At 33.4% G+C, this 24,199-nt stretch overlaps 3 protein-coding genes across 3 annotated transcripts; 1 reads left to right on the forward strand and 2 right to left on the reverse strand.

The window, feature by feature from the left end:
• Positions 1 to 2,658: 2,658 nt before the first annotated feature.
• LOC124535317 (uncharacterized protein CG16817-like) lies at positions 2,659 to 3,583 on the forward strand. Its single transcript, XM_047111503.1, has one exon. It carries the CDS (start codon positions 2,811 to 2,813, stop codon positions 3,303 to 3,305), a length of 495 nt encoding a protein of 164 aa, XP_046967459.1. The 5' UTR covers positions 2,659 to 2,810; the 3' UTR covers positions 3,306 to 3,583.
• Positions 3,584 to 5,616: 2,033 nt separating this feature from the next.
• LOC124535371 lies at positions 5,617 to 20,519 on the reverse strand. Its single transcript, XM_047111570.1, has 23 exons — positions 20,397 to 20,519; positions 20,151 to 20,257; positions 19,170 to 19,278; positions 19,006 to 19,065; positions 17,968 to 18,148; positions 17,509 to 17,609; positions 17,159 to 17,251; positions 16,934 to 16,969; positions 16,820 to 16,858; positions 16,606 to 16,653; positions 12,866 to 12,965; positions 12,367 to 12,505; positions 12,122 to 12,248; positions 11,814 to 12,047; positions 10,802 to 11,726; positions 10,504 to 10,659; positions 10,274 to 10,400; positions 9,698 to 9,834; positions 9,004 to 9,027; positions 8,723 to 8,887; positions 8,060 to 8,506; positions 7,592 to 7,848; positions 5,617 to 7,356 (listed from the first exon to the last, which is right to left on the reverse strand). The coding sequence occupies exons 1-23, from the start codon at positions 20,411 to 20,413 to the stop codon at positions 5,631 to 5,633; spliced, it is 5,355 nt and encodes a 1,784-aa protein (XP_046967526.1). The 5' UTR covers positions 20,414 to 20,519; the 3' UTR covers positions 5,617 to 5,630.
• Positions 20,520 to 21,127: 608 nt separating this feature from the next.
• LOC124535356 (E3 ubiquitin-protein ligase RNF181) lies at positions 21,128 to 22,717 on the reverse strand. Its single transcript, XM_047111554.1, has 3 exons — positions 22,428 to 22,717; positions 21,927 to 22,104; positions 21,128 to 21,543 (listed from the first exon to the last, which is right to left on the reverse strand). The coding sequence occupies exons 1-3, from the start codon at positions 22,559 to 22,561 to the stop codon at positions 21,409 to 21,411; spliced, it is 447 nt and encodes a 148-aa protein (XP_046967510.1). The 5' UTR covers positions 22,562 to 22,717; the 3' UTR covers positions 21,128 to 21,408.
• Between the last annotated feature and the right edge of the window lie 1,482 nt (positions 22,718 to 24,199).

A 24,199-nucleotide genomic window follows, 5' to 3' on the forward strand; every position in this document is an offset into this window, starting at 1 on the left:
AGAAATAATAATATTCGGAATTAAAAAATATAAATTACAACAATAAATGAATGTTATATTAATTAATAGTCATAATATTTAGCTTTTTCTGAAGTTTCTGCAAATGACGTCACAGTAAATACTAGTATAATAAAAATTGTACTGTACTGTAGTGATTCTAGCACCAGATGTGGTCGTTTTTTTTTTTTTGCATCTCTTAACTTTGTGTTTTGTTACTGAAATAAATTTTCTGATACTTACAATTAAATTTTTATCTTTTCTGAAAATTTAAGCCTCTTTACTATATAATCTATTAGATACAAGGAGATATTGTTTTAATTTTTGTCTACAACTAAACGCAAACAAGGCGTTGTTATTTTCTGACTAGTACCGGCGGTGTTTTTTTTATTCAGTTAAACTATAGCAATCATATTTTAGTGACAGAATTCAGAAAGACTTTAGTAGTTATTAGAACTATATTGTTGGAATAGGCATTCCAAAAAGCTCGTTTTTGGATCTTTATTGTTTTTATTTTATAGTAACGATCTCCCGTATTTTCTTATGAGAATGTTTTATGACTAAGGTTTGCAGGCGGGCAAACAGACCACGTGATGATAACTGGTCACAAGTGCCTATAAACATAACGCCGTTTTTTAACTATTCTTAGCATCATCAATACGCCACCGATGCTTGGGCTTGTAGTTGGAAATGCTGGAAAGCATTCGAATCAGAACATAATTATATATTGCTATATTATGAAGTTTGACTTGTACCAACCCCAAGAAAGTTCTGTAATCATAATACATTTTTGTAATAGTTAATAAGTTAACGATATAGTACTACTTACGATGGATGGATAGTGGAAAGTGGGTACTAAGGTTCAGTAAAGTTCTCTTATGGTATATATGTCGCAGTCAACTGATTAAATCAGCCAGCTAATTAAGCAGCTAGCCGCTTAATTAAACGCCGGCTCCTAGTTAAAAGGCTAGCCCGCTTGTAAAATGAATTTTCACTGAACGTCCAATCACCCAGCTAATTGAATGGTTAGCCCGTTGGTTTGGGCTGACGTTAAGTCAGGCGGGTAATTTGAATTTAGTACTTTTATTTTTCACCTGCAGCGCTAGTGTCAAGAAAAACAAATATGACGAAACAATGCGACCGTGCATTTAAGGTACATTATATATTATTGCTAGGGTGACCATGAATGAAAATCAAAAAAGTCTGCAATGGAATATTATTGGACGCACAAGTATGAGGTCATGGTGGTTGGGAATAAAGAGCGTTTGGTTGCGGTTTAGTAAATTGCTCCAGGAGGAGGCGGTATATGGTGGGGACTATTCTCCCTATCCCCCATTACCATTCCTATCATGCAAATTTGCTCCGTTCTTGAAATAGTAGCAAAAACTAATCTTATAATTCTAACCTTAAAACTTTATCAACAATTTAGAAACTCAGTGGCCTTCGACGTTACGGGATGTGCAGCATCATCGCCTTTCGTAACAAAGCACAGGCACGATGCACCATTGCATTATTATTCTTCACGCCTTTGGTTTCTTAAAAAACACTCTCGCGATAAGGCCTTGTCGGCCTTAGTCCATCATCCTCATCACCACATAGAATCGGAGTAAAAATCGAAACTTGTCGAACTTGAAAAAAATATGTCACTTAGCCTGCTCTTACACATATTGCGATCTATTTGACATATTTTCGCGTGTATAGGTTATGATAATTTTCTCGAAAATGGTGCAATTTCGCCGGACGTGAGTGGTATTTTTGTAATCAGTGACCAATCCTCTAACATATACAACAATTTGTTTGCCCAAAATCGTGGAGGAATTTTCTAAACCCAACCCGGGCATTTAATATTTAAAAGAAAATACCTCAATGATCCCACGGTTTACGGGGTTTAAATTTAATAAAAGTGATTATTTAAAGTTACTTGGTTTTTTTCATGCTGCATAAAATCTCATAGTCACCCTAGATAAACAGACGGCTATATACCGTTCAGCCAAATAGCTGGACGTTGTTCTCAACTAAATGGCTGGCTGAAGTTTAGCCCTCTACTAGGAGCCAGTGTTCAATTAAGCGGCTAGCTGCTTAATTAGCTGGCTGATTTAACCAGTCGGCTGCGACATATATATATTACGTACAATTGGTGACTTTTAGATTTTGAAATGAATAATAAAATAACTAAAATATTTAAAAAAACAAAACCGATACTTCGGTTTGTACCATCAATAATGGCTTTGAGTTAAATATAGTGTTTTAAATTATAGTACCGCAATTTTTGTACGTGAAAAATTCTATTTTTTTTTTCATGAAATTTAACAATTAATTTAGGAATTTTTATCAATTTATTTTTTAAATGTCTACATTAAACCTACATGTTATTTTTTTTTTGTTCTTGCATTATTATTATCCTACAAATTAGTGATGTTGCAATATACAATTTAATAACAGAAGGATACAATAAGAAGATTCTAGTAACTTTGGCCATTAAAATTTTTGAAACGTAAATTAGTCTGCGTTTTTGTATTAAACAATTAATAGGAATTGTGTGCAACTTATTACATATTTAGAAATAATTATTTCGCATTATTGCAGTTAAAAACATTTATATTTCGTAATTAAAATTGCGATGACATAATAATGGTATTTTTTTTATTTTTTCTATGGTAACCCAGTTTTCCATAAATGAATCGGCGAGTCTGTGACTGGTCCTTAGAATTTCAATCATCGCAATTTGAATCGTGATATCTAGTATAGTTCGCGTTTGATCAATTTTTTCACGTGGTGAATATTTTGTGAGCTTTAATTTGTGCGGGTTAAAAATGTCGGGAGATATACCAGTTCCTCCACCCGTATTATGGGCACAACGAAAGGAAGACATTTTACTCACATTTAGCGTCGAAACCAAAGACCCATCTATTAAAATAGAAAAAGACTCTGTTTATTTTAAAGGCATTAATGTCTCAGATAAAAAGGTCCACGAGGTAACAATTCCATTATACGATGCCGTGGTTCCTGAAAACAGCGGCTTTGAAAATAAAGGTCGCTGTGTAGAAATGGTGCTGCGAAAAGAAAAGAAGGATGCTCCTTATTGGCCTTCATTAACGAAAGACAAGAAAAAACCACATTACCTTAAAATAGACTTTAACAAATGGAAAGATGAAGATGACGAAAACGAGGATGGCGGTGGTAACGCTCACGATATCGAGGAAATGCTACGGTCAATGGGTGGCGGTGCCGGCGATAAAGGCGATAAGCCCTCATTTGACGATCTAGAAAGCGATTCAGATGATGAAAACCTGCCTGATCTTGAATGAGAACTATTGTAGTGCTAATAATTATGTTTAAATATTCAGTACATTATGTACCTATATTAAGATTTTTACAGTTATAATAAAATCATAAAAAAAAATCATACTTTTTCATTTCTAGCAATGATTGTATAGAGTAAAAAAATACATGTATGATAAATCAATTATAATTTTACCATTTTTAAACCATCAGAATGTTTAGGTGTACTTAAATTATTAGGTTAACCTTAGTTGTGTTGTAGAAGACTTTTAAATATACTAAGCACAGTTTCCTTTAGACAAGATTTTTAATGATGTTTTATTTTCATATAATTGTCATTTAATCATAGTTGACAAATATTTACCTATGTCTTTAAATTATTTACTGCTAGATGATATCGAATTAATGAGCTGTTTCAATGTAAACATTGAGTAAATACCATTTTAATAAATGAATTTTTTTTAATAGTCTGCCTAAATTTAAAGTTAAATAGTATATGTTTGTACGCAAGAGGTTACTAATATAAGAACTATAATGTCCCGTTATGAAGTTCTTATATTAGTAAAAATAATGTTCTGAGTAAAGTTAAAATAATGTGATGAACTTATTTGAAAGCAAACTATTTTAAATTATGTTTCCAATTTAATAATTTATTACTCCATAAAAAATCAAACAATTCTTTTCCAACTTTTTAGTTAAACTGTATATGTACAGTTTAAAATTATATTTTATTTCGCTTCTTGTCTATGTTATATAACAAAATAAGTAATAAAACTTATTTCTATATTTAATATACCAAATATATTAATGTAATCACACCAAGATAGCTGAGAAAATAGCTCGCTCATCTTTTTTCTCAGGATAAAGCTAGCAAAAAAAACCAACAATTTACTTTTAAAATAAATCATATCCTGTATTAACATTTAAACATTTCATAAATTTGAGTATCACAAAAATGTAAATAAATTAAGAAACAAACTCTGAGGTATGTTTCTTTATTTTAATGGAATACTGTTTAGTGGATTAGTGGTTAAGTGTGGGTCAATCTACAAATAGTGATATAAATTATACCAGATTTTGATTCCAAAATAATTAAATCTGACAAACAGTATAATTGAATGTTGAAAAATGACAACTTCATCCTAATTTTATAAAAACTTAGAAGTATTTATTTCATTTGAAATTTTTTAAAAAAATATTTTATTTATTACAGTACTAATAAATAGCTTTTTTTTAATAATATACAATGTGTTCAATCAATGCTGCTGAGGTTAACCCTCCTTTTGAAAAGAATTTTTGGATAGCTTATTCAGCTCTAGTATAAGTGTATTATCTATGAGCTTATTACACCACCCGGCACGAATGCAGATTAAAGGCTATACACAGGGTTGCCAATGCCTGTTCACCTAATTTCCCAAAAAACTTAGTGAAATTCCCCAAATTGAGGGAAGGAAATCTCCCAATTCCCCACACAGAAATAAAGGAAAAAAAAGTCATGTTACGTATGTTTGTTTTTTGTTTCCTAAGAATAAAATCAAATTTTCGAGGTAAATTTCGTCAAATCAGACTAATCATGGTTACTGACGACCCTTCTTTTTTCGTTGAATCAGACGAGTCATGGTTAATGTCTATGTATGATGTGTTTTTACTACCATGCTAACTAATCATAGACTATAATTTCAATTTTTGTGCTAACTAAAAAACGGGTAAACAATCAATTACCGATCGTTTTCGTATAAAACGCATAAGTATAAATTCCCCTCATTTTCCCCACATACGACAATCCCCGATCGACTTGCAATTCCCCGCAATTTGGGGAATTGCAAGTCGATTGGCAACGCTGGCTATACATGTAACGAATATCTTTTGACACATGCAGGTTCCGTTACGTTTTCCTTTGTGATATGAATAATTATAAACTCTTAGACATGAAAAGTCAATTATTTTGTGTTGCAGTTTTGAACCTATCCCTGGGTAAAATGCAAGTGTTTTAATCACTGAGATATCTCGATAGTTACGTGACTTTAAAAATTAAAAAAATAATTACAACGTTAAATTAATTGTAGCATTTATGAAATTCACGCAATCCAGGTAGGTAGTCACACAATATCATTTAGTTTTTTAAATAACTACAAATCTGTTGTAATAAAAATTTATATTTAAAAAATATATATATGTGTAAAATTAATAAAAAAAAAAACTATATCTAGCTCAGAATAAATCACGTTTAAAGTTTTGTAATTGATGATAATGATTTACAAGCATCGTCTAAAATATACAGAATATAGAATATTAATTCCCTAATTTTATATTGATAAATTAAATAAAAACCAAATATAATAACTTTACATTTATTTCGATTTTTCAGCAAGGGTTACGTTTACACTAAACAAATGGAATTGCTGACCGTGTCGCCTAATATTCAAGGTTACAGCAATGCAGTATATCAATCTGTTGAGACTTTCACATTTTAATATATATGAGGCGCCTTGGCTCGGACTGAATATTGGAAGGCCATAGCTTTGACAATCGAACATAAAATACGAATTATTTGCCTTCCCGAACGCTAAGTTTTTCGCAGGGCTCACTAATATTCCTAACGTATTTTTCTCGAAGAAGAAGATTAAAGCTTTGCTTAGATTGAATCTATCAGGATAAATATTATAAACGAAACCAAATATAACTTTATCGAATTTAACTGTAAACGAATACGGATACATTTCATATTGGGGTTCCAAGTCATCGAGGCTTATTTCGTGATTTTGGTTTCCACCAATTTTTTCGTGGCATTTTACGTGATAATCATTACCTGCTTCGACGATGCCGTCTAAAAAGCTACTAGTAAAGGCACTTAGGTCACACGCTCTTGTCATGACAAGCGCAATGACGCATGTAGCCAGATATTGTTTGCCGCGATGCAATTCGTTAAATTTAGTATCCAAAGGATGTAACGTTCCCCAAAGTGAATAAAGGTCTCCAGGAAATTCAATATCCCAATCTTTCCACATTGTTTTAGGTGTTTTTCTCTCAAGCCCTAAATCATTTACAGTGTTCATACGAGACCAAGGCACGGTCTCAATATTTAACCAGTAAATTTTTTCATCCACATTAGGACGAATTCTTCTTCGTTTTAAGTATGGCACGTTCGGATTAACGTCTGGCTTGAAAAGAGGACTGAGTCTGTAGTTAAGTGCCGAATGGCGTGGAGCAGTTTTTATAGAAGTTAACTCAAAAGTATAAAATTCTGGCGAATTTGGCGCGGAAACTACTTTGTTTATTCTATTTATTAGCGAATTAATAGAATCATACAATGTCCAGCCAGCGACAGCACCCAACTTTAGGGGCATTACAGGTGTCGCAGAATCTTTTTTCTTCTTCATCATCTGGTCTGGGTTACTTTCATCGGGTGGCGGGTATGGATCAAAGATATGATAATAGCCATCGGTTTTACAGATCACCATGCTACAAGAAGGGAATCTAATAATAACATACCTAAGCCTGTTCAACACAGCTTTCAAATATTGATCTAATCTCTTTTCTTGATTTTCATTAACAACGATAATTTTCTTTATATTAACATTAACGAATTTTCCATCTAATATAACATTTTTTATTACCCTCTTCTCGCAAACGCTTAAATTAGTAGCTTTAGCATGAATTTCCAACCCCTTTTCTATGCACGTATCTACCATGACATGGTCCCATGTCCGTATGGGATGCATTGTTGCCATTAGCATTGCGATTAAACTCACAAAATGACAAGATTTTATATCGGAACTAGCTTTTCTGTCTTTAAGTGACGTTGTTCCTTCTATTCTGTATATTCCGGCAATTTGTTGATATCCTATAACGGTTTCACTCTTTACATTGGATGATGCAATAGATGATTTTTTTCTTTCGGATCCTTTGCCCGATTCTGCTATCGAATATCGTGACTTGTTGGATTTCGGCACTCCAGCAGCAAAGTCATAGTCTTCTGGTAATTTTAACCTTGGCTCAGTCAAAAGTCTTCTAACTATTATTCTACTTAGTATAAACTGTTGATCTTCACTTTTGCCATCTTTATTGTACAAAACTCTGTAAACCAATAAAATATAAAAGTATATTTCACTCATAAGTTCTAGTATTATTATAATACTACATTATCTAATACTATACCTACGCCTTTCATTAAAATTCATTATACTAAAAGAAAACATTTTCCGAACATAACAATTCTTTATAATATTCCCATAAAGGAAAAAAAATTAACGAATTAAAAACACGTACTTAAGAAATATGTGATAAAAAAGTCCTAAAAATGATATCTTACCTTGCCACGAGATCGTGTAACGAGCGAAAGCGAAGAAAACATGCCTTCCCTTTAGCATTCATTTCTCGTAAGCCCATCGCGTTGCAAGAGCTCCCGTCATATAGATAATAGAGATTGTTTTTTCTAAAAAATGCAGAGCTATATGATGCCGTTGTTATCATTCCTCTGTCATATTTAGGCAAAAATTTTCTAATCAAAACATCCTCTAACTGCCATGTTGCCCCCTCTCCTACCACGTCTATGGTAGCATGGTATGCCTTTAAACAAATGAAAAAAAATTATTGATCGACAATAAACTTAATTATGTAATAACATAATCAATTAAATTAATGAAAGCTAAGTATACTTTCGATATACTTAAATAAACTTATGGTACACGATTCTGAAATTGGAATTATCGTTTTCATTTAAATAAAATATCTAGAAATTATTTTGCATTAAACAAACACTTATCTTGCAAAAACTTACTTGATGCCCAATGGCAATCTTCGGTATAATATGAACTGGAGCAAGTTGAAATTTTTCTTTTTTATTCTGATATAATTTATTAGCGGTGTCTACTACAAAGTTAACTAAGCCTGTCGTCCACGTGTTCACTGCATATTTGTAGGAGGTGACAATGGCCATGATTGCCGCAAATGGTAAAACGTCAATAGCACTTCCCTCCGATATGGCAGATGTTCCTCGAATTATTTGCGTATTATCGGGCAAGTTTTTAAAGTTACTTGGTTTTTCGAGTTCTTCTTCTGCTGTTAAATCGAAATCGGTTTCTAATAATGGCGGTGTCATTTTTTTGCGAAGTTGCCTTAATTTAAATCGATACTGCGCATCTTCTGTAAGTAATATTTCTCGATCCACCTTAACCGGTGGCAATGTTTGAATTTCATCTTCAACAACTTGCATCGGTTGCGCCAACTGAAAATTTACAATAAAACATTGTTTCGTAACCCTGTTTTCATAAACTCGTAAAAATGTCATATTAAATACTAACGACCGCAAAATAGGAGGTTTATGTTTGATCCCAAATTGATTTAATAAATATTGAACATAGTTTAACTTTTATTTGACGAATACATTTAGTCCAAAACTTGTAAAATCGTACTTGATTCTATTATTAAAAAGATACAATACCGGTACTTCTGGTTCAGGCTGTGGTGAAGGCGGAGGAGGTGGTAATGGGGGAGGAAGTTCCTCAGCTTTCCTTCGAGCTTCTTCTTCAGCCCTCTTTCTTTCTTCTTCTTCTCTCTTTTTCTTGGACATATGTTCCTCATCTTCTTCGTCGCCTTCTTCTTCCTCCTTAACATATTTAGGAATAGAAAATAATATACCAATACGTAAATATATTATCTGCATAAAAAAGATACAAGTTATATATATCTTTTTTATAACGAAAATTATATTGTGTAATTTACCTCTTCTAGGCCTCCTTCTGGTGGCTGCAAAATACATAATTAAATTAGTTATATATAACGAGATTAGTACATTGTTAAATAAAAAATCTTACAAAAATGGAGTAAACTTAATTTTTATTATTGTTATTATTGTATAAAATATCAAAAATATCTCGTTGCGTTTCTTTCGTTTAATCATCACAGGTTCGGCATAAATCTATTCGGTTCAGTGTATTTCGTAATTATGTTTACAAATATACCTACATATGTTTATCAGACATATTAACAGACAACAGATATTAAAAACACTTCTGCTTATACGAAAATTATCAACATTACTAGTACCTAAATGTAGTACAATACATATACATAACGTAATACAATACAATAGTAATAACTATTAACCTAATATCTAATATATTTTTCTGAGTATACAATAATATAAAATTCCGTCAGATTAAATACGTAGAATGTTGTCTTAAATTTTCGCGATTATTACACATTTAAATAAAACTAATTATAACGGATGAATCGCGTATATTAATTATTTTTTAACATCCCGACGTTTCGAGCACTTTGCAGTCTACCCGTGACCACGAACACTGCAAAGTGCTCGAAACGTCGGGATGTTAAAAAATAATTAATATACGCGATTCATCCGTTATAATTAGTTTTATTTAAATAAATACGTAGATGTTAGTAGCAGCGGTAATACCGGCGATGGTGGCGGAGTGGGCGGCGGCGTGGGCTCGGGCTCGGGGTCGGGCTCGGGCCGCTCGTGCGTCTTGTCGCGCGGCCGCGGCCACGGCGGGACCACCTGCGTCACCGACACCGTCGGCGAGTCCAGGTTCACTGCCACGACGACGAGTATTAACTTTAGCTATCACTTCATACAAGTTATGCAAGTTGACTACCTCGTTGTTCCAGTTACTTAAATAAGGCCAAATATCCTGAGATTGATATATCGACGCTAACATTTTATAGAGCCCATCAAAAGATATTAAGTTTTTCTCGTGTTCTGTTCTTCTGTTTGCGCACACCTCTGTACTTTATCACATCTACTGCGTAGTTAGTTGATCTTTTATCAAATTGGCAGATCTTGATAGGCCAGGCTTAAGTTTGGGTCTTATTGGACTTTCTTTGTCAATAATAGTGTTGTGGAATTGGGAATGAAAATAAAGAATCAGCTTACCTATTCCATGCTATAACTAGTTAAACACTCCGTTCCCAGCCGTTTATGTGACAAAATTCACATACATAATGTAGTGCCGGAATACAATGTATAATTTACCAATTTTTTCCTGCAGCGGCTCCGCTGGTATATTTTTGTATCTTAAAGGTATCGGTGGAAGATAATCTTCTTGAATACTGTCGACTAAAGAAATAATTTCTCCCATTTGTTCTTCGTCAACTTGTGGCTAAAATGTTTCAATACTTGTTACTCGATAAACTTCTTATATTCTATTTTAGTTCGAAAGTGCACTCATTCATATTGATTATAATTCAATGTTCTATACCAACCCCGGCCTGACTTTCTTTAAAATCTTCCGAAGGGAAGACGTCATGGATTATCTCTTTACCGCCGTCTCCTCGAGATTGGCCCATAGGGAGTACTTTACGCTTTATTTTCTTCATACCAGGTAACTGCTCGTCACTCAGTGTACATACTATTTGTGCCTGAAATTATTGATTCGTGTATTTTAATGTATCATTATAAGACAAAACACCTTATCACAATCTCTTGAAATTTAATTAAGGGCGCTAGTTTTTAACAAATTCAAAATACGAGATATGAGATGTTAAATTTCATGATTATTACCTTCGGTTCTCTTTTCTTTAATTTTAGTACTTTAAACGCGTGAATGTGGAACTGCGTCGTGGCTGGTAAATAGTCCCAATTTTTTGTAAAAACTTCTGCCATTGTCTCTGGATTCAACAGCATAAAACAACAAGCTTTACCAGCTGAAAATGATCTTAACCCATCATTTGTTCTTGGATATGGATCAAATAAATAGTACATATCTTTTTGTCTCCAAACTGCTAGTACATAATTATTGAACTCTAAAATACCACTATTGTACTCGTGGCTAAATATTTCTTCTAAGCCCGTCCGTATATTAAGTAAGCATTCTTTTGTAGTGAATAATTGTCCTTTAACCCTCTCTCTGTATATGATTATTTCACATGCATATGGACCAACTATGATTTCATTGGGTATGTTATCAATGGTTATATCTATCATTACCTTTGGGTACACACAATCGACGTACAATTTATTGCCTAAACGTAATATTTTATCTAGCGTCTTTGAAAACCATGTATTCGGAGGTGATATTTTCGCATATGTCATGGCTACTATCGCTATTGTCAACGCTTGACGATATTTGGCATCTTCAAAACATCTATCACCTAAGTGCATATTGGCGTTGACGATGGCACAATTTTCATTCAAAATTCTATACCCCATCATTGCTTTTTCCACTTGTGTAAGTTCCTTGTCTGATTCGAAATCTTCATCGCATTTCTCATCAACCATTTTTAACACTTTAAGAGAAGCTAGCACGAACTTTTGGTCTTCCAATACACTTCGTGCCAAAAGAACTTCAGCTACTGACTCTAAGTCTTTCACATTAATAAGAGCAGAGCAACCATTAGAAAAATTGGAATATGCCCTTGAGTCCCTTCCAGCTGGGTCAAATATGTAATAACATATCCTATCTTTCCATATAACCACTTTCAGTACCCTAAAAAGTTTTATCATTATTTAAAATATATTAAGATAAATCTTAAATTATTAAGTCTAAGGTTATATAATATGTTGGTATGAATACCTCGTTAACAATATTCCAGCCCGATTGTCCTTAAAGAACGCTTTAAGACCTCTACACAAATTATAAACAGTAGGGTCTAATGACATTGAATAACCTACAATATCAGGCTCGCCTAGAAGGACCTGCATGCGTTTCCCATTTAACACTAATGTTTGTTTTTTCCCGAAAGGTAAAACTTCGCACATTCCTTGAACTGCAGAATGGTCATGCACTTTTTCCAAACATTGTATATACCTGTGATGAAAATTGGATAAGAAATCATTGAAAATATTCAGTCTTCGCAGATATATAATTTATAAAAAAATTACCATTGATCACCAGCGTCGATCAAATTGTCCACCAATTTCATAGTCCATTGTTTTGGATGATAATGAAATGCTAAACAATATGCCATTACACTCATTGTAAGAGCTTGTCTTCCTTTAGACCTACCACCTAAGAATAATTTAATTGTTTTTCACTCAAATGTGTCGCAATAAATGTTAAGTATAACTTTTGATATTCTGTGTTGTGATAAAATTCTGGGCAAATTGCAGCTGTGAATTCAACTTACTAAATTTGGCATCGTACATGTTGAAGGATCCTGTCAGAATCCCGTAATGAATTTCTGGTTTACGTTCTTTGGTGCAAGGTAGCACAGTCAAAGAATGCGTCTGTAGAGTGCCTCGTTTCAGATTAGCTGGTATATGGACCTAAAATCATGACATGGGTACTTTAAGTAATATCAAAAGAAGCTAATCACTTATTCAGCATAATATGTATTAGACCATGTCTTACAAAACCTTTTAAAGCTAATGTGAACTAAAATGCTGCTATTATGTCTACTATATGTTTAATTTGATAGTACAATATTGACTATATATACATAAGTAAATGTTTTTTGTATATAACATACAAAAATAAAGTACTTAATATTTAATATCTTATTGTGACGACATTTAAGAACTCTTACATTCTACATGACAAATATTTACAATAATCAATTTTATTATTTTAGGTAATCTCTTTATATTGATAGAAATGGAAGGTAAAATCTAAATGATAAAACTCACGTGTTCAGGTTTTGGTATATCGTCAAGACCACAAACGGAATCGTCATCCTTTAAATGTCTCTGAGTACTTCTGGACCTTGCCTTTCCCCCTTGGATCTCCCTGAAAGATCTCAAATAAATTATTGTTATGTAACAAATCAAAATGATGTTATATATTTCGACTCCGACGTTCGATTGATTTCCAATGACTATTTGATTGACCAAAACAGACGATGAACATTATTCAATAATTAACTCGAGAAGACATAGGACAAAGGATACTGGGGTGTCTGTATGTCGTGTCTTGATTCCTAACACTAGAAACTGTTTAAGGGTTCAAAAAACCAGAGGACATTAGCGCCAGAGCGAAGAATGCTGCCAAAAATTAGCGACACTACGTGTTAATAATGCTCGTTTTTAATAATTTACTTACATAGTTACATTTATGTTGTAAGTACTATGCAATAATATTATATATATGCGAAAGGAACTCTGTCTGTCTTTCGCTCAGTGGTGGATTTACAAATCTGCGGCTAGTAGGCTATTAAATTTTTGCCGCCCCTACTTTTTTTTTGCAACATTTATGATTCGTGTTCTATCGTCCTCATTACATCGGCTTTTTCCCGTTATTAGTATGACTCAGGGCCGCCGTAAGCGGGTGTGCGACGCGTGCACCGCACGCGGGCGGCACGTCCAGGGGGCGGCAAATTGAGCAATACATCACGTACCTCATTCAAGTCATTATTATAATTCCCACAAATCCTTAAGTAAAATAAATTATTCAAAGCATGGAAAATATTGTACTGAGTGAAGTTAAAAGTCCGTCGTCTGTTATCCTATGAAAAACAGTAATGTCGAAGTTAGGAGAATCCCCTTTAAGCTTCCTTCTCAATTGGTAGACTAGGTATCAGTTACTTTTGTAGTAGGGCGTTGCCGTAGGGCGGCTTGAAGGGTATCGCGCAGTCAGTTATGTTGGTGGTACCTGGAAATAGCAGAGCTACGGTAGACGTCGAACCGGGCGCAGAGGTCATACGTTCGCTGTCGCAGGCGCAACGGGCTCAAAGCAAACTTAGAGGGACAGCTGTAGGCCGCACATCGCCAATTGAAAAAGGCTTTAGAAAAGCAAAGAGCAAAAGAAGAGCTTTTAATGGGCTTGAACAGGGTCCCAGGCGCCCCTATCGTGGTTTACGAGGGAAGTTCCGGACACACGGCGCTTCTGTTACGGAATCATACCGCCATATCTTCTGCAACTGGTAAGAGAGCTATTTTCGGGAAACAGAGCGAATCACTCAACCATCGATGCCCTAAAAGACCCTGAAGACCCGGACAACGGAGGATGAAGTTGCGCAAGGGAACGTAGTCCTAGCGGTATAACCAAACTTGGCGAACGTCTTCAATAGTCTACCTTTCTTATTTTTTACTTTAATTTACAAGATCCACGGGCTCACAGTTGCCCATGGATGTTGTAATGATGGCCTTTTATATTTTACATTTATACATTTTGGCGTTTTATATTTTATATTTTTACTTATCATCAGGAGATCTTCGCTGAACTTCAAGCTCGCCGTAGTTCTGTTTAGGGGATGTACTTCGATATCACAAGTTGCCTTCCTATGTCAGAAGGCCGTTGGAGCTTACCTCCAGGATCGGGTGATCCTTTGGGAGGATGCTTGTCCGGCGTCTAAGAAGCTGCGTCGGTTCTCGGTCCAATACTGTGGAACGTTGGTTTTGAGTGGCTCCTGCGGGCACTGACCTTGCCGGGGATGGAAGTATTGTCCTACGCAGACGACGCCCTCATCACGGCAACGGGGCGAACCTTACAGAAGGCGGCCCTAGGTCTTGGTGAGGTAGGAGTGTCGCTCACGGTGGACCAAATTGAGATGCGGGACTTGAGGGTCTCTGTAACTAAAACGGAGGCCCTCCTAATCCACGGTCCTCGCTAAGGTCCCCTCGAGGAGCGTCTATCGCCCTCCAAGAGCCTCGGACAACATTTTGTCCAACTCATTTTGAAGCTCATCAATGCTAACGTAGGAGAACCGGAAACACCTTGCCTGCGTGCGCTCTATGGCATTGTATAATGCATCCATTTGGGTGGACTCCCTCAATGCTGGTAACAAGCCTCTCATCTTACGGGAGCGTGGGAACGGTGCTAGTGACTCGCTTAGCCGAAGAAGACTGGGAGAAGGTGTCGTCGCTATGGACATCTTCACCTCCCGCCATAAGTGTACCGGGGTTAGGGGTCTCTGTACTCTGAGTAATCCCTAGGGAGTGGACCCCCGCAGAGGTGAGCCTACGGTCAGGACGTCACAAACGATCTCGTGACGTCCCTCGAAAAGACGGAGAGGGAGGATACCGCTGGTTTTTTTATGGTTATTCCTCCTGCCCCTGCGTTTTGCAGCAAAAAAAGGTTGGCATAATAAGTATTGCACGCGGGCGACAAAACAGGTAGCGGCGGGCCTGGTATGATTATAAACTATACTCCAGCCAAATTCGATGTGGAATGTTTAATAACAAAGCGTTGCTTAGCAACCAACGTCAGGCAGATGCTCAAAACATTTTTAGAAATAGGTACAACAATTATTTTTGATGTTAATAAAAATTAAATTAGATGATTATTAATAAAATATTTAAGACAAAGGACTAAGCGCATTCTTGGTTATAATTATAATACTTATGATCATCTGGAATAATGTAGATCTCAAAAATAATACCTCCAATTTTAAAATGATATCAGAAATTACCTCGTAGTTATATAATTCGCTTTATTATCTTTATCTATCGCCTCCCAAACGACAGGACTTATTAAGATTAATTTGAAACAGTGATTTTAGTGCTATATTTATGCTAGCCAAAACAAGATGTCTTTTTTTTAATCTATGTGTAATGAAACGTTGTGTGTAATGTTAACATTCTTAACCTGTTGTGGTTATACTACCATCATAATACGACTAAAAATATACACCACCAATTACGAAGAGCCTGTATCGCTATTATATACCTTCCTAAATTGCTTAAAAAACACCCCAAATGTTACAAACCTGCGATTTCGTTACGTCAGTATTAAAATATAGGGTTGTTAGTTTTGTAGTAATATTATAGTGGTAATTAAAAAAATTTAAACTTTTATTTTAAGCTAATTTTCATATAAATTATGTATTGACCGGCTAATTAAAATTTTTGGATTCTGTATTAAATTATTTTTTTTGTGTTTAAACAGGAAATTGTTTTATAATGAATATAGTTGTACTTATAATAATAATTATTTTTTATTAAGAGTGTATCAAACCTAATTATGATGACACATGGTTTGTTTACTAAAATTCCAGATCGAATGTGGCTGGAGTATAGATAATATTTCTGTCAGTTACTAGATTATTTTTCCAACACGCTATGTAGTGACGAGTATAAGGATTACAACGTAATGTGTATACCTACAAATAATTAAAGTTGTTTTTCATTTCTGTAAGATAAATTTGGACTAAATTTGCCGCCCTAGGCTCCAGCCTACTTAGCCTATTGGTAAATCCGACACTGCTTTCGCTGACTGAACCGAATTTGTTGAAATTTGGAATGAAGCATACTTAAACTCCGAGAAAGGACACACTCCACTTTTTTTGCCAGACAAGTGACAACCAACACCCTAAAATGCGTGCGAAGCCGCGGACGACCACTAGTATGTATATATAGTGCCTCATATACATGAATAAGGGTCTAGGGATCTAGGATCTAGAAATAATATTAAAAATGTAACAGTGTTTTACCTCCTTGATTGTCTTTTATTTTTACGATTTCTTAAAGCTGCGTACTTTCTGTAAATGCACGACAAAGAATAGATTACATATACCTAATCGCTAAAATATTAATATTTATTTTAGAGTACCTACTTATAAATATATAAGTATACAGATAGCCAAATTTTTATACATGCAATAACGGAGTCAAAATTAATAATTTAAAGCAAAACAATATACTCACCGACATTTCCTTTTATGACATGATTTTCTATAACATATTCTGGAAATAAATGAATAGAAATGTAAACATGAATATTATAAAAAATATTTACTATAAAATATGATATGAACTGACCCGCCTTTACGACATGACTTATTCTTTTCTTTATCGCTGTAAAAATAAAGTAATTAAATGTTAGCACCAAGATGACTTCATCCAAATAAATCGTCTTATTTGTTACATGCAGAATATCTTATTAACAGGTTCAAAATGAATCTCTCCCAGATAAATTGGCGTATAGGTATGTAATTACTTCGTTAAGTGAACTGATGTACCGGGGTAGTATTTAAATAATCTTACCTTGCTATGTTTCTTGGACCGGGCATGAATACTACGTCGGGCGCAAAAGATTTTTCTTTGTTTACTATTATACCGCTATGTGGTTTGAACAATCTGATAAAAAATAACACAAAATCGAAAATTTAATAAAAAAAATTAATTCATTTTAAATAATAATAACACGATTTTAAATAAAATTAAATCTTACGGTATGTTTTATCGCTGAATGTGTGGCCATGTTACATATGTATATCATCCTGTATTACGATCAAGATTTTGGAAGAATCTTTAATTTAAAAAGATACAGAAGAATAATCCTGTTATTCGTTTATATCTCAGAAAGTATTATAAAGAAATGGCCGAAGACTTACTCGTAACCTGATGCAGGTGGTATAGGTGGTTTATGATCTTCCGAAGTTACAGTAGCTTTCTGGGCTTGGATTACTTCACCGCTAGTTTTAGGACTCGGCACCTTTAGGGTTTAATTAAACATGAAATATCTTAATATATAAATGTCATTTTCATTCAGTTTTAAGTGTTAAATTAAGGTATTTCGTTGCCATAAAAGTTGTATATTTTCCAGATTTTACTTTACTAGCTATTCCAGATGCTTACATATTATGTATAGTCTATTGGAAGTCCAAATAACATATCATTATAGGATTAAAGACATTTTCTTTAATGTCTGCTTATCTTTTAACACCCGATCGAGGCTAAAAAGAAAGGGCTCTGTGGAGGACCGAAGCCGGGTTGGCCTCATGCTGCCGTTTTAAAATATAATAATATAAGCATTAAAATAAATCTACAATGAAAATAAATAACATGCTTACATTAAAAATTGACTTATCAGATGCTGAATGTTTAATCACTGGAACGGGTGTGGGGAGCATCACATCACCAGGCAAAAGGTCGAAATACCGGACCTTCTTTTTGTACTTTTCCTTCTTTTTTTTTTTCTTTAGAATACCGCCTGCATCTTCCTCTTCTGACGACTCAAATTCATATGCCCGTCTGGAACCCAACATTATTTTTATTATACATGTATATATATATGTATATGAATGTGTATGTGTGTGTGTCTATGTGTGTATGTGTATGTGTATGTGTGTGTATATTCCCAATGAGGAACACCTCACCAGCTCCAGACAGTCGTTAGGGCCTAGGGCCCCTCAGTGGTTAACGAGGGTTTCGTCGATTGTCAGTCGAAAGCCGTACCATTTTGGTTTATAGTTCGTACCATTTGGGTTTTTAGTTAAATCAGTGTGTTATGTGGTCTTTCAGATCTTTAGTAGTGAACTACTACTTAAACGTCCTCATCAAAGTTTCCGATTATGTGAGTCGTCTTTTTGTATCCTGGTGATCTATTCATTCAAGATAACTGTTGTGTATGTTGTGGCTGTTCCCAGCCCATGTTAATAATGGTACGGCGATCGAACTATTTTTTGCCGCTTTTTGGAAGGCACTATTAGCCAATACATAAGAATGGTGTTATTGAGTCCTAATTTCCATGATGGTATGGAAAGATGACTGGTGGATTATGTGGATAATTGTTTTAAATCGCAAAGGGGGTATCTTTGATTTTAAATCGGAGTTACGTCGCGAACGTATTTATGACATGTTCTGCCCGCTTTGTTGGCGATCTTTACGTCTGAGCCGATATGAGTTGTAATCTATTCCCACCTTTTAAGTCTCCTTTCGTGTCTGTCTAACATACGATATGGGAACTTTATCGTCAGCTGCCGTCTTCTTTATGAGAACCGCTTTTTACAACGGCATTGTAATGTCAATGTATTCGGGCGTTGGTGACCAAATACCATCAGGTCTTACTAATTAGGGTACAGCTATTATAAGTTACAAATTAAGTTTACCTCGATTTCATATCTGAATCCTTTTGCGGTTCAAGGGAACAATGACCAATGTACTTTAATCTGAAATTAATAAATCAAAATATTATACAAGTACCATAAAAATTAACCCTAGTTTATTAAGGTCGTATAGGTACTATATAAATCAATATTCAACTATACTTTACCTCGTATGCATTGATGGAACCATTGGAACACAGGTATCCTTATAATGTCGTGGCTTGAATGGTTTGGTTTTAAAATGCGGAGTTTTAACTTTCTGGTATTTTTTTGAACCTGAAGCAGACAATATTAGTTAAGAATTGTTGACCTTTTAATTTAAAATGGAAATTTCGATTGTAAAAGTGCACACTCCCATAAAATATAATAAATCTCTCTTCTTGCTCAGGGTTAAAATAAGTAAATGGAAGCAATTGCAAATAAAGGTACCTACTATATAGGTAATAGTTAGCACGTTGGTCTCAGATAAAAATAACATTGACATACTGACTGACGAAGACACACTGATCGTGTTTTTTTATTTTTCGTTAAGACGTAATCAGTTACGAGATCACATTGGTAATTATATTCATTTTTTTAATTTATAAATAACAAATAAATTGTTAGTTTTTACTTTTTCTTTGTGATGTACTTAATAAACAATGGACTTGAGATAATCATTGATACATATTATAGAAAGTTTATGTAGGTATACGTAATGTTGACCCGTTAACTGGAATATAAATATAGCTGCAAAAACAAATTAAGCGAGATAATAAAACAATTAATAACATTCAATAAAAGCATCAACCTACATAACTTTTACTTGTTTTTAGTTGAAATGTACTTGCAGGCAATATTTTAAAGAAGGAAGAAAGGACGAAAGTAGGTAACGCGTTACTAACAAAGAATTATAAACCTCCCCTTGTAAAAAGAATTAAGATTTACATGTTAATACTGTGATTTTAAAATATTCTTTATATTTGTCTATCTAATATATAAATAGTCTTATTCCGTTACAATTAATATTATAGTGTGTCGTATGTTGTCTAAATTTGTGCCTTTTCAAGGTATCGCGTGATATCCAGCGATGGATTTTTTGCGATACGTTTACGGAAAAGTTTTAAGCGGTTGATGGTATTAAGTTTTAATATAAAAGCACTATTTACTTTCAGCTTGATAAGTTAGAGCTTCAATTATTTCTGATACATCTTTACACTCAGTTATTTTAGCGTGCTTGCAAACTTGTTGTAGTTTTGGGGGACACTTGCATAATCTGAAAAATATAAATTAATATGTGAATTTTAATAACATAGAAATATATCATCTTTGTGAGTTTTCCAACTATAATAAATTATGTTATACTCTATATAGAGTATATTATAATATACTCTTCGTATTATTAAAAAACATACCTTTTATTGCGACTCATTTTCAGTTTTTTTTATATTTTTACAAATAATTTTCCTTTCACTTTTAAATTGTCAAATTTAGTTCGAAATATGACATTATTTTGAGTAAAATGTCTAGTGATTTTAAAATTAGTTGGTTATGGATTAAGTTCAATTCACACTAGAATTTATTTGAAAATATATATCTGACTCTGGTTCATTTATGGCACTAAAAGACCCAAAATACCTACAATGCAACTTATTTGCCAAATCATTTAAAAAATATTAAAACATAAAACATTACATAGAAATGCGAAAGTAACTTTGTTTGTCTGTTGCACTTTCATAAACCCCTGAAGCGTATTTTTTATTAATTTTATATAAAATTATCCAGCGATGGATTTTCTGCGATACGTAATTTTATATAAAAAATACTAGAAATAAGCTTGAATTGAAGTAAGAAGGCAAAAACTGGTATTATATAAAACATGCACCTGTTCATTGTTTATATTCTGACCAACAAAAGTAAGGGTCATTGATAGTACATTTTAGACACTTTAAATAGCCGAATTGAGACCACATCATTAGAAATAGAATTGTATATTTAATCAATCATAAAATATAAAAATTAAATCTTTGAAACTTTGTATTTTAAAACATAAAATTAAAATTGAAATGTTAAATTGAATTGCTGAAAATAAAAATTCATAAATGTAGGGTACATAAAATATAGATTTAATAACAATAACCATGACTTAAACAAAATTATTTATTCCATGTACCTACCTTTTTTAAATGACACATTAAATTTAACCCTTGCAAATTTGACAGATTATACAAGCTTATTTAGAAATAAATACTGAGGTATCAACTAAATAACATATAATATTAATTTATAATAAAACAATTTATTTGATAAAAAAAATGTAAGCTGTGTAATATCAGGTATGTTTTCTGGAATTTTATTAGCAAGTATATAAAACCACTCCAATTTATAATTAAAAATTAGCAATTTATATGTATACAACATTCGTAATCAACTAAACATGGAATTGTGAAGAGTCTCTATGTCCTCTTTTCTTTGCTCTGCTCTCTTCTTTTCCTTTTTGAACGCTTCATAACCTTCATCATCTGTTGGCAACTCATAACGGCAAAATGGACATGAATTTGTCTGAAAAAATATGGTCTATGTTTTATATGTCCAATAATATTCATGACTTATCTTAGTAATGGTAATTCAAAGGAGACATGAAAATTGTGTCTCCTAACAGACTACATGCTAATAGCATTAAGAAATAACCATACCCAGTTTTATGAACAATGTAGGAATAAAATTTTTAAAATAAAAGATTTTTTAGTAACTTAGTGCTCAAGTTTTTGGCATTTGTAATAATACCTTAATAGCATGCAAATGATATTTTCAATTTCTATTCAGGATCAAGTTTATATGGGCCCATAGCACACCACATTTTATTTATTATTTGATGACTGGTTTTTGTTTAAGTTTTTTTATTTGATATAATTTATTTTTGACTATTTTGTATTAATGCATACCTGATTTAGCCATGTTATAATGCATTTTTCATGAAATAAATGCTGACATGGCATTTCCTTAGCTTTCTCATTTATGCGGAATTTCTTTAGGCATATTGGACAGTTCTGTTCACTGACTTCTTCTATCACAACTTCTTTTAAGTTCTTAACAGCCTCTTTTGATGCAGCTGGTGGTAGTCTAGAAAACAATATTAAAAAAAATTATACTTTCATAGAGTTGAAAGATTGTTAAGTTAATATTTTAATAGAACAATAATTGAAAATTTTCGATTCATTCATTTATGAGTTAAAATACTTGAGTTTTCAATGTCTAATAACTAGATAAGAGTAAAAACCATTAAGCCAATGATACTCAACACAGTTTGTATATGTAGCAAAGGTTTGCTAGTACCTCAGAAAATATGACTTACCAGCTACCATACTATGAGTAACTTGTTATGTTTCGCCTTTGTTTATATTTATGGACAATATGTTAAACAAAAAACTTAAAATAGAAAATACCTAGGCCATTCTCCTGTAAAGTTATCCTCATATAGTCCACAATCAATCAAGAACCTTGCCATATGAAGTAGATGATTAGGTTGCTCACCATCTCCTAGTTCTCTCCATCCCATCTCGTGATAATAATCAGCCATTATAAAGTAATATTATCAAGAAGTATTTTTATAAAATTTTCTTTGTAAGTAAATAAATTATATTATTATGACATTTCAATTTTCATTACATTTTTTACATTTGAAGTAAAAATCAAAAGTCAAACATCAAAGTCAAAATGAAAAGTGCTTGTCACTATAATGACGTAACGTACAATAGATTCCTTTTATAGAAAAATATATTGAGACCAGTATAAAACGACTTTAAACAAAGAATATATAATTAGAAAAGAACATAAATACTATTTTAAATAATTTTATTTTTCCAATTTTATTCTTTACTCAGAAATAAGAGAAGGCAACCTTGCGAAAATCACCTTGTGTGCATCTACAGCTTGTACTTTGTCGTTAGATTGAATTTCACACATCAAGGATTCTGCCCACTACATCGTCTCATATTCAGATACAGAACCCACTCGAAAGTATCAATAGCGCATTGCCGTATTTTAAATCGCGCATTAACCAAATGTTGGGACAATAAAGTTTGAAGTCCAATATTGCTTTTATTTGACTATTCAAGTACAAGCAATATTTTACTCACTATATAAATTTGACTTATCTTCGTAATACAACATCAAGTATCAACAACAAATAAAATACATTTTATAAATAAATTGATTCGTGGCACAATAGTATATTATTTATATTAGGAAACTAGAAAGGGATAAGGTGACCCCGACGTGTTTCATCCGGCCCTGCAACCGCATATCACGTCCATCCATGCATAACCGTTTTAGTAACCGTAGCATTCACGTGTCATATCCATCCATATGGTTACCGTTCTTTCAGTTATAGAAAAATATTTTTTGTATTGACATTCATGCAGGGTAAGAGCAAAATATTCTAGATAAACAATTTTTGATGATACAAACAACTTTTATTGTTGTAGCATCAAAAAACATCAAAAAAACGAATTTTATTACAGAAACGGATACCTTGCCCCAAAAAAAATTTTTTGACTTTGCGGAGTCGGAAACTTGGCGTTATAATCTTATCCATTTATCATTGTATATGTACTAGGTTATTCCTAGTGCATATACAATGATTATCATTGATTTTATCAAAGTGTTCAATGCTACCGTGAATATACATAATATTGTTGTAAATATATTTCGACGCAACAGTGAGTATTCCTACTTTGTTAAAAACATCCCGAAGAGAGTCTCTAGCTCCAAGATTATAAATAGACCGGATTGCTCTCTTTTGTAAAATAAAGACAGATTCAATATCTGCAGCGTTACCCAAAGTAATATGCCATATAACATAATACTGTGGAAATAACCAAAATAAACCAAACGAGTCTAACTTTTCTAACAGCGTTTGCTGCGGAGCTGAGTTCTCCTGCTAGGGATGATAAATAGGGACTCCACTGAAGTCTGGAATCCAACTCTATTCCCAAGAACACCGTCGTATCGGCTACATCAAGCCGGCCACCGCTTAAAGATATATTATAATCTTGCTTTCTAACATTGGGTAAGGTAAAAACTACACATTTTGTTTTTTGAGCATTCAAAACCAAATTATTTACCTTAAACCAATCGTGTATCTGTGATAAGGCACCGTTCACATCGTCATAGTCAGTTTTTTTCCTGTCGACCTTAAAAATCAGTGAAGTATCGT

Source organism: Vanessa cardui, chromosome 14 (assembly GCF_905220365.1).
Source record: "Vanessa cardui chromosome 14, ilVanCard2.1, whole genome shotgun sequence".
NCBI lineage: Eukaryota > Metazoa > Arthropoda > Insecta > Lepidoptera > Nymphalidae > Vanessa > Vanessa cardui.